The following is an 11239-nucleotide window of genomic DNA, read 5'->3' as shown; positions in this document are numbered from 1 at the left end:
CAAATTGGCATTGCAGTAGAGATGACGTCTTTTGTCGGGTTTATTACATTCTCAGGGTAACACCTCCCAGAGGAGGGTTAGGTAGGCAGCTGCACCCCTCCTGAAAGAAAACTGTATTACTGCGACCTTGCACTAGTCACCGGGATTGCAGCGTTAGACTAGGACTTGCTCCCTCGGTGCCTACGTTCCGATATAACTTCAGACCGCGGTCAGGTGGTCTGGGGGACACGAGGGCCATTTTCCGCAGATAGTTAAAGCCTCTGCGACGTGGTGACCTTGAGCTGGAATTTTGGAACTTTAATAAATGTTTAAAGAACGAATGAATGACGAATGACCATCGAACTCGCGGTTGCCAAGAAGCTAAAGAACGTCTCTGGCGTCAGAATCGTAATGAAAAGGAGAAAGGGAAAAGAAACAGGATTGTCGGACAACGGTATTTTCACAGCAACCTAGGTGAAAGAGGGATTCCCGCCACAGTTTCCAGCGCCGGAGGCCCGGAGAAGCCCAAGAGGGGCGGGGCGGCGGTTCCGGGTCCGCGGCTGGGGGCGGGGCCACACGGGGGCGGGGCTACGGAAGCCGAGCGGGCTCCGAAGCGTTTGGCTGAGGAAGAGTGCGCAGGCCTGCGGTTCTGGGCGGGCTCGGGCCCTCCCCCGCTGACCCCGGAGCGCTCCCCACCCACGCCCGCACTTATATCCGCCCTCGCCGCTGTTCCCGGGGCGGAGACACAAGCTCTTACTCGCTTGGCGGTTTCGTTTGGATCAGTGGCCTGAGGGACTCACTGCGGCGTGTCGTCGGCCGCCGCCTGGCCCGTTGTGCGCCTACCCTCCCTGCGGGTCGCGGGGGGATTCGGGCACTAGCCGAGCTCCTGCTCGGGTTCCCCGGCCGGTCCGGGGGATCCGGGCACCGCTTCGACGGCGGCTTCGCCGGGCCCGCGGACCGGGTCGCAGTCCGAGCCCGAAGCGGACGGCGTCATGAGGCACCTGCCGTACTTCTGCCGCGGCCAGGTGGTGCGGGGCTTCGGCCGCGGCTCCAAGCAGCTGGGCATCCCCACAGGTGAGCGCGGAAGGTCGCGGGGCCCTCCTCCCCGGGACCCCTCCCTCCGGGCTTCCGGAGATGGGTCAAGTGGGGGCCGGGACGTCAGACGCGGGACTCGGGGCTGCGGGCAGAGGTGACGCCCTCCCCTCCGCTCGGTTCTCGCTTTGTTGAGGCGGAGGACCTTTGGTCGGATTGAGGAAGCTCGTCCACATCCACGGCTCGGGGCTCACCGGGGACCGGGCTTGAGGGGTGGTGAGGGCAGAAAGCCGAGCTGAGTTTCGGGATCCCCCCCTTTCCCGCCTCCCTATCCAACCAAGCTAGAGCTGACAGGCATGGCACGCGTCATCCCCATTAGGAAACGTAATGGGAACCAGATTGGTTAAATTTCCAAGCCAACTGTAAGGTTTTTTTTTGTTTGTTTGTTTGTTCTCTTTGTATGTCTTGTTAGCAATTGGACGAGAATCTGATACCTTTTTTGGTCTGTCTGCATTAGTTTCAGTAGTCAGGACCTGACTGTGTGAGTAATTCATCCTTAAAAATGCATACCAGGGTTGCCCCTAGTCTTTGAGTTGGGGACCTAGCCACGTATATTTTGAAAATAAGAATCGTTTCAAGAGATTCTGAATCTCTTTAAGAAAGACCAGGTCTAAAAAAAAAACCCCAGCTGTTCATGCATCTCTTTTCATCTACCTCAAGTGTGTGTTTTTGTTTTTTGGAGAGCTTTATACATTTAATTGTTCTTAACCTAGCCACATGAAGAGGAGAAAGAAAAAAAAACAAACAAACAACCAAGCCATACTATAGAATGGTGGGATTGATAATCATAGGCAGGATTCCAGGAAATTTATGAGCATAATGATTTAGGCTAGCCTTCGTGAGATTTTTATAAATATTTGCTATGAAACTGTTAACACTCAGAATATTTATTTTCTGTTATTTAGCTAACTTTCCGGAACAAGTAGTTGATAATCTTCCAGCTGATGTATCCACTGGCATTTATTATGGCTGGGCCAGCGTTGGAAATGGAGACGTTCATAAGATGGTGGTGAGCATAGGATGGAACCCATACTACAAGAATACAAAAAAGTCTATGGTAAGAAGTCTATTTAGCTGGGGGCGCCTGGGTGGCACAGCGGTTAAGCGTCTGCCTTCGGCTCAGGGCGTGATCCCGGCGTTATGGGTTCGAGCCCCACGTCAGGCTCCTCTGCTATGAGCCTGCTTCTTCCTCTCCCACTCCCCCTGCTTGTGTTCCCTCTCTTGCTGGCTGTCTCTATCTCTGTCGAATAAATAAATAAAATCTTAAAAAAAAAAAGTCTATTTAGCTCTATCACTGAAAATGGGATAGTAATTTAAGGTAATATTCAGTATTAGATGCACATAGAAATCATTAGTGGTACTCAAAACATAGTCTAAATTACTAGAATTTTTGGCAGTTTTCTTGAAGGATTTTCAAGTGACGTGTTTAGTTACTGTTTGACTGGATTAATTTTTCATCCTTTCACTTTCAATGTATTTGTGCCTTTAGATCCAAAGTGAATCTCTTATAAAATAAAGTGAATCTCTTGTAAAAGGGGAAGTATAATTGGATTGTGCCTTTTGACCATTCTATTAATCTCTGCCTTTTCATTGGAGAGTTCAGTCCATTTACATTTAAGCTAATGACTGATAAGGAGGGACTTCTGCCATTTTGCTGTTTTCTATATGCCTTACAGCTTGTCTGTTATTCTTCTATTACTGCCTTTTGTTTTTTAATTTTTTTTTTGGTAGTGACACATTTTGATTCCCTTAGTTCCTTTTGTGTACTTTCTATAGAATTTTTTTGTGTGTGGTTACTGTGAGGAGTTCTTTTAACTTTCTACAGTTATAAATTCTAATTTGGATTTACGACAATTTTAATAGTACATAAAAACTCACAAATTACATCCTTATACATTGTCTGCCCAATAATATACAATAATATTTTTTATGCATTTATCTTTTAAGTCATGTAGAAAATAAAAAGTGGAGTTTCAAGCCAAAATTGCAATATTAATTTTTATAGCTGTCCATGAGTTTACCTCCACTGGAGATAAAAGTGAATTACTTGTGGCATCTGGGCAGCTCAGTTGGTTAAACACCTGATTTTTGATTTCGGCTCAGGTCATGTTCTCAGGGTGGTGAGATGGAGCCCCTCATCAGCTCTGTGCTGGGTGTGGAGCCTGCTTGAGATTCTCTCTCCCTCTCCTTCTGCATCCCCCTTTAAAAAAAAATGAAGTGAATTACTTAAGAGCATGTTTGATAAAATTGAACTTGCTACAGTTAATATATAGTTCATTCACCCTTTAATTACTTGCTCACCCTGCTAGGATAGAACTGCTTACTCCATTAGGTGGTGCTTTCTAATAAAATTGCAAGGTGATGCTTTTTTTTTTTTTCCCCTCTCTCAAACTGCTTTGAGGGTGTACCCCTTTTCTGCTCTTTTCACAGTACCCATGCCTCTTAAGACCCTAATCTGCTAGATGGGGCTGGATCTTGGTCAGGTTAAATGTATGGCAAAAACAGAGTAGATCTAAATTCTGTCCTGTTTGAAGAGTTTACAGAAGTGTGTCACAGTTGGAAAACCATAGGGCTAAGTCTTGGTTCAAACAGTAGAAATGACCCAGAATTGCTTAACATTGTGTTCAGTATTTCTTATTTTTGAGTATTAAGGATGTGGAAATTATTTGGAGTAAAGGAAAAGAACTAATGAAAGAACACAAAGTAGTTTTCTGTAGATGGGGAGGAAATGAAGAGGAGAGGGAGAGCTATTCCATGACAGATTTCTGCTAACAGGACCACTACTGTAGCAAGCCAGTGGAGGAATGCCTTGGAAGTCCTGCCAGAGTTAGAAGAAACTCAATTTTCTACTGGTAGGAGGTTCATACTTTTCAGATTTTCTTTTTCCTTTTCTTGCCAATATTAGATATCTGTGATGTGTCTGTTGAAGTCTTTCCCCCTTTAAAAAAAATTGGATTGGCTGTTTTAATTGACTTAAAGAAGTTCCTAGTATTTCCCAGATCTGGTTCCTTTGTTGGGATATGTATTGCAAATATTGTCGCCTTCTGTGTTGCTTTTGTTGTTGTTGTCGTTTTAATGTAGTGGTGTCTTTTGAAGAACAGAGGTTCATAGTGCTAATGTAACCCAATTCATCATTTCTCTTTTATGGGTGGTGCCTTTTGTATCCTATTTAAGGAATCTTTGCCTGTTCCCAAGTCATAAAGATACTCATCTTTGTTTTCTTCTAGAAACTTAATTGTTTTAAACTTTTCTCATCAAATTGATTTTTGAGTATGGTGCAAAGTAAGGGTCAAAATTAATGTTTTCCCATTTGGATATTGACTCAGCCCGTTTTTTGAAATACCATTCTTTCGTGACAGCACTGCACTGTCACCTTGGTCATAAGCCCTGTGACTTACATGTGTGAGTCTCCAAAATGTGCTCATACTTGGTCTCCTCGTCTGTCTTTGGGCCATTACCACATGTCTTCATTTTCGTAGCTTTTATAATAGGTCTTGATATCTGACTGTGTACATCCTCTACTTTTAGTTTCAAGATTTTGGGGGGATAATTTCAACCTTCACATTTCCTTATAAATTTTAAAATCACTTGACAGTTTCCATCATTAAAAAAAAAAAAAAACCTAGAATTTTGACAGGGGTGACATGGAACATGTAGATCAATTTAGGAGGAGTAGACATCTTGACCATTTTTCGCAGTAATGTTTTATAATGATCAGTGTTGATGCTTCAGTTTTAAGTGTCCTTCATATATTAGATTTTCTTAAGTCCTGCACAAAATATGCCTCTATCTCCAGGTTTCATGTTATCTAGATTGTTTAAACTTCTCAACATTCAGTGCTGCCATCTTCTATATTTGTTTGTTCTCTTAACCGGCTTTCCTGCTTTTGGACTTGGATTTCTTGGTAAGAGTCTACTGAAATTCAGATTACAGAACACCATCTTCCTCCTCCACCATTTTGCTTCGACATGGCCTGTACCCATTAGTTGATGCTGTTCCTTGATCAGGATCCTGCATTGGGCCCTCCTGCCTACACGTCATCTTCAGCTCCACCTAACCCTCAGAGGCTTCTGTGACCGTATGCGTCAGAGACACACGGATCCTGATTAGTCTTAGAAATGGTTCTTTAAGGGGGCGCCTGGGTGGCACAGCGGTTAAGCGTCTGCCTTTGGCTCAGGGCGTGATCCCGGCGTTATGGGATGGAGCCCCAATCAGGCTCCTCTGCTGGGAGCCTGCTTCTTCCTCTCCTACTCCCCCTGCTTGTGTTCCCTCTCTTGCTGGCTGTCCCTATCTCTGTCAAATAAATAAATAAAATCTTTAAAAAAAATAAAAAAGAAATGGTTCTTTTAGTAGTAACATCTCTTAATACTTTGCTCCTTACTTGGTGGTATCTTGACTCGGGTGTTTGTTTTTGTGTTTTGTGGGTTTTTTGCCCTGATAAGACTTAATTACTCTGCATGTTAGTTTTTTTAAGGATTTTATTTTGAAGTAATCTCTGCACCCAATGTGGGGCTCGAACTCATAACCCTGAGATCAAGAGATGCATGCTGCACTGACCCAAGCCAGCCAGGTGCCCCTGCATGTTAGGTTTCGTTTTTTTTTTTTTTTTTTTAAGATTTTATTTATTTATTTGAGAGAGACAAAGAGAGAGCACAGAGGGAGAGGGAGAAGCAGACTCCCCACTGAGCAGAGAGCCCGACATGGGGCTCAATCCCAGAACCCCGGGATCATGACCTGAGCTGAAGGCAGACACTTAACCGACTGAACCACCCAGGCGCCCCCTCCCTTTTTTTTTTTTTTTAAATAAACAAATCATACCAGATTTGTGATACAACATCTGACTTACTCAGTTATAATGTTTATATGTGAGGTCAGGGACAGGAACAGGACTGATGGAAGAATTCAGGGAAAAAAACGTACTTAGATTTTAACCTGTCTTTAAAAATTTAGTAAGGTTTGATTGTTTCATTTAAATTATCCCCACCATAAATGTGGAGATATATTTCAAATTTCAGGTATTCTGTAATTTGATGGTAATCTTTTTAACATTTCTTAACTCTAGGAAACTCATATCATGCATACCTTCCAAGAGGACTTCTATGGGGAGATCCTCAATGTGGCCATTGTTGGTTACCTCAGACCGGAAAAGAACTTCGATTCGCTAGGTAAGTTCTGTTCCGATCTTCTTAAGTATTACTGCAGCTACTTCTGCTTCTCCTAGTAACAGCATGGCAGGAGAGAGAACAATTGAGCCTGTGCCTTACACGCATTAGTGCCTTTCACCCCCACAGAAACATATGAGGAATTATTTTGCCCATTTCACAGATGAGGAAATTGGCAGAAAGCGGTTAAATAATTTGTTCAGAGTCACATCAGTATACGATGGAGCCTAGATTCAGGCCCAGCAGGATGGCTGCTTCTCTCCCAATAGTGTGAAGTGAATGAAATCTTTATTTCCTTTTCATATTTTAAGGAATAAATGAGAATGAATGCTGAGATGAATGATGGATGCTTTGCAATGCTTGAAGTGTAAGAAACTAAATCGATACTTGAAACAAATGGTATCAAGTATGTTAGTGTGGTGGGTTGTTTCAGTTCTGCTGTGGAATTTGACATCTGTGAATACTGAAGAGGCTTGATCACGAGTATTTTCTCCCTTTGGTATCTGTGACCTACCTTTGTGCTAATGCACAAAGATCAGGGACGTCTCTTGTGGACCGTTGACTTTTACTTAAGTCTGGAAGAAGGGCTGGAAGAAACATTTATTGGGCATCTGCCCGGTGCTAAAGACGCTGCCAGCCTGTGGGTTTTTAGGAGGCCGAACAAAGGAGTAGTAAGTGTGTAGCAGCAGTTTCTCATCACTTACCTCCTCTGTTCTCTCCACAGAGTCCCTTATTTCAGCAATTCAAGCTGATATTGAGGAAGCTAAGAAACGACTAGATTTACCAGAACATTTGAAATTCAAAGAAGACAATTTCTTCCAGGTTCCTAAAAACAAAATAATGAATGGCCACTGATAAAAAAAACCATCTTATTCTTATTTATTCATTCACTGTTTTCTAATATTTTACTGCTCATGACTCCTCAGTCGTTCTACATTGAAAATCAGACATTTTCCTCCAGCCGCGAATTAAACAGTACAGTGTCTTTTAGCACATTATGTTTCAGCTGTTCAAATTAAACCAACCCATCATGCTATAGTCCTAAAGTGATTCATTTTAAAAATCAAGATTTTTTTTTTATGTAATGTGTTGATGAAAATGTACCACTAGAAAGGTCTTCAGTGTCCTATAACGGAAATGCAAATGTATCTAAGTATGGGTAAAGAGGCAAGTCACTAGATTGGAGATGAGCACTGGTAATCCTCCTGGTGCGCAGTAGTACGTATGTACTTGGGTAGCACGTGCTGCCAAGCAGAGGAGGCTCACCAAAGTACATGGACTCGGGAGAGGCTTGGCAGTGGATTATCAACCTAAGGGGAAAAGATCCAGAAGGGGAAAGATCCAGACTTTATATTTTTGATATTTTGTGCATTAATAGATTATTGCAAACCCGTAGACATGTGAATTTTTTTTTTCTCTTGTGTGACGTCTCATTGTGGTTAGTCGTTTCCTTTATGAGGTCAGATCATTGCACTGTGTTCCATTTTGTCTCCCAGCTGCCTCAGTTCTCCTTGGTCTAGACTCCCCCTCCCCATCATCTTTGTGTTTACCTCCCGAAGGTAAAATGAGTGTTTTTCTAATCTCTAGGTCTCATTTTTGTGTTGTATAACAATTCTCCTTTTTAAGAGTAGATATTGCTTGTTTTTCTTGACTTTGGTTCTTTTTTCCTTGAAACAATTGTCCGTGTCTTTTTTTTTTTTTCCCTATCTCGTTTAGAATACCCTGCAACTGTTCACTTAGACAAAAGACTGCATCTGTATCTACCATTCCATCCCTTCACTATATAAACAGTGACTAAGTGCATATCCGTATTGCATTTTAGGAAGAATATCCCTAAAACTTCATTAGGTTTCCTCAAGTTTAAATGAGCACACAGCAGTTCATTTGTATACACCACTTTCTTAACACAAAACATTTGTTTTCCCCCTAAGGAAGCCATTTAAGCCAATTAAGTTATGAAAGCTACTTATTTTTAATGTAATTACATATTCCTGAGCAAATGTAAACTGTCGTAGCTGTGTACGCACAGTGTAATTAAATGCTAAACAGTGCTCGCAGCTTGGGGAAAAGGCATAAATAATAAAGTTTTAGTTACATAATCCTCATACTATGCATTTTTTCTTCCTCCTAACTAAGAAGTAATTTTTGGCTACTCGAGACTCTAATTTACATTGAAATCTTTGGGTATTTAGGAAATTGAGATTACAGATTGGGCCTCCTGAAACAGTACATGGCATTATTGTTTACTTAAGCACCCACTTTAGCGTGGGGAAAGGAGCAGAAGTATAGAGAAGGTAGTTTTAAAAGTAACTCATTATAAATCATTTTCCCTGATCTGCATAAATAGAGAACAGATTTTAAGAACGACACAGAGTATTTAGAAACACACCTAAAACATTGGAGAAAGGGGAAGCATGGATAAATTGAGTTGGATTGTGTTTTACTTTTCAGTATATGAATTTATGGCAAACAATGTAGTATGTGTCTTCCTTTTATAAAAAGACTTGAAAAATGTAACTTAATGTTAGAGACCCTATACTTGAAAGAAGCCGCAATTACTAGTGGATTGTAAAGCAAAGATAAAAACAGACACGGAAGGTGTAAAAACAGATTTATGTTTGTTTGAATAGCCTGCTGCTAATTATGTCCTTATTAAGTGTGTGAAGTCTTTGATGTTGTCACCTTACAATTTGAAAATCGTATATTGTAAGGTTTAAGGGTTAGTTAATAGTGTCTATACTTCTTAAAGTTTTATATTAAGTATGTATTATAAGAAATGGCAGTAGTACCATTTTTGATTGATCTGATTTCAGGGCTTGAAATAAATCTTACCTAAGTGATGTTTCTTTCCCTGTGTCAGTTTGAATCTTTTGCCTTGTCTATGTGTAGGTCCCTCATTTGCCGGCTGGTGGTCCCTTGCTGGTGTGTTTGAGGGCCTGACTGGCGAGTTGCAGGTGGCTGCTGGTGGGGGGGGCAATCCCTGCGGAGCAGTGGTAGTTCTAGAACCACGGGCTTTGTCTTGACAAGTCCCTGTTGATCCCTGCAGCACGGGTTTATTTGGAGAGCATTCTATTTTTTTTTTTTTTAAGATTTTATTTATTTATTTGACAGAGAGAGACAGCCAGCGAGAGAGGGAACACAAGCAGGGGGAGTGGGAGAGGAAGAAGCAGGCTCCCAGTGGAGCATGGAGCTCGATGTGGGGCTCGATCCCAGGACCCCAGGATCACGCCCTGAGCTGAAGGCAGACGCTTAACGACTGAGCCACCCAGGCGCCCCAACCCTGAAGAGCATTCCATTCACAGGGTGTCAGTTCTCAAAAGCCTGCTTTCTGAAGGTGAGGGTCCCCATTATATTTTTAGGAGCCAGAGGAGTAGAAGTCAGAGTTCCCTTCCATGACTTCTGCTCCAAAACAGGATTCTGCCGTCTTGGCGACTAGCAGTCCCTTGGAGCTCCTGCCTGTGTCTGGTGTATGCAGGGACACGGGTGTTCTTTCAACACTCCTCAGGCACTGTCAACAACGGGGGCTTACACGTTTGCAGCTAGGGCTGCTGTTGTAACAGCTGGGATCAGGCAGGCGTAAGCCGGAAGTTTACTTGGACAAAAGTGGTAAAAGTGCCAGCCTTTTCCTGTCTCCCCCCGCCCCCAGCTTGGGAAATGGATATGAGGCTGAAAGAGGAGATCCAGTCTGACCTTCAGAGACTGAGTTGGGAGATAAATGTGCCCTGTAAAGAGATGCCATCAGAAACAAGAGTTAGCAGAAACGAATTCTGGAACAATCTCTACAAACATGACAGATGCAGGGATTATCAGATAGACTTCGAAATGACTTTAATATGTGTAAAGAAAAGAGCGTTAAAAATGGTAAAATAAGGGTCTATAAAAATTGGACAGAGGGGAGGTAGATGGGGGATGAAGAAATAATGCGGATTAAGAGGTACAAGCTTTCAGCTGTAAGATAAGTCACAGGGATGAAACGTACAGCACAGGGAATACAATGTAATAATGTATGATGACAGATGGTGACTACACTTAACCGTGGTGGGCACTAGTAATGTACAGAATTGTTGAATCAGTATGTTGTACACCTGAAACTAATAAAACACTGTATGTTAATTTAAGTAAATTTATAGCTTTATTAGGGCATGATTGACATAACAAGCCACACGTATTTAAATTGTATGACTTGGTACGTTTTTATATATAAATACATCACTGTAAAATCAAACTCAGGATAATAAATATCACTACCCCTCCCCCCCCCCCAAAAAAACCTGGGGAGGATAAGCATGGATTTAAAGTGATATTCATATCTTCAAATCTGGAGTGTCCAGGTGAATTTAAACGTTTTCTCTTTCAGTTGGAGGTGTAGATGATTATAAGATGTCAACACTGGGTGGGAAGTTAATTTTTTATGACCCCCTCCCCAAATTCATATGTTGAAGTCTTACCCAGTGTGTGGGCAGGTGGGACCTTTGGTCGGGGGTGGAGCTGTCATGGATGGGATTGCCCTTATAAAAGATAACCCCAGAGAACTTTCGTTCTTTCTGCCACACGGGGACACAAGAAGTCAGTTTGCAACCCAGGAAGCATCTCACCAGAACTTGACCATGCTGGCTCAGACTTGCAGCCTCCAGAGCTGTGAGAAATAAGTTTCTGTCGTCTGTAAGTCACCCAGTCTGGGGTGTTTTGTTACAGCATCCTGTACAGTGGAACCCTGATGTGAAGCTTAAAATAGATGGCCTCCTTTCCTGCTCTCCTCTCCCTTCTCCCCTGCCTCCCCCCTTCCCCGTCTCTTCTGTCTCTAATGGAAACAGGTGTGAGCCATTGGGTTGGGAGTGAAGATGGTACAAAGGCATCATCTACAACATATTTATAATTTTTTTGCTTTGGAACTAGATTTGAGATGTCAAATTGCTGTCCTCCAGGAGATAAGTCTTAACAGAGTTTCTTCAGGTCAGTGCTGTAAACCAGTACCAGTTCTGTGGGTTACCTAGGACAGTGGGAGA

At 42.6% G+C, this 11239-nt stretch overlaps 1 protein-coding gene across 1 annotated transcript; it reads left to right on the top strand.

Annotated features, from left to right (window-relative positions):
* Positions 1–585: 585 nt before the first annotated feature.
* RFK (riboflavin kinase) lies at positions 586–9073 on the top strand. Its single transcript, XM_045781024.2, has 4 exons — positions 586–1053; positions 1977–2128; positions 6134–6236; positions 6958–9073. Exons 1-4 carry the CDS (start codon positions 972–974, stop codon positions 7086–7088), a joined length of 468 nt encoding a protein of 155 aa, XP_045636980.1. The 5' UTR covers positions 586–971; the 3' UTR covers positions 7089–9073.
* The last annotated feature ends 2166 nt before the right edge of the window (positions 9074–11239 follow it).

Source organism: Ursus americanus, chromosome 34, assembly GCF_024610735.1.
Source record: "Ursus americanus isolate L20-20 chromosome 34, mUrsAme1.1.p, whole genome shotgun sequence".
Taxonomy (NCBI): Eukaryota; Metazoa; Chordata; class Mammalia; order Carnivora; family Ursidae; genus Ursus; species Ursus americanus.
Note: the sequence above shows the minus strand (reverse complement) of the source record. Positions and strands in the feature narration are given on the sequence as shown.

What these genes read in the sequence shown, in the direction of transcription:
- RFK (XM_045781024.2), top strand. Translation starts at nt 972, where the DNA reads ATGAGGCACCTGCCGTACTTCTGCCGCGGCCAGGTGGTGCGGGGCTTC. An exon ending in AGAATACAAAAAAGTCTATG is followed by an intron (nt 2,129 to 6,133) that starts GTAAGAAGTCTA and finishes TCTTAACTCTAG; the next exon opens with GAAACTCATATCATGCATAC. An exon ending in AAAGAACTTCGATTCGCTAG is followed by an intron (nt 6,237 to 6,957) that starts GTAAGTTCTGTT and finishes TTCTCTCCACAG; the next exon opens with AGTCCCTTATTTCAGCAATT.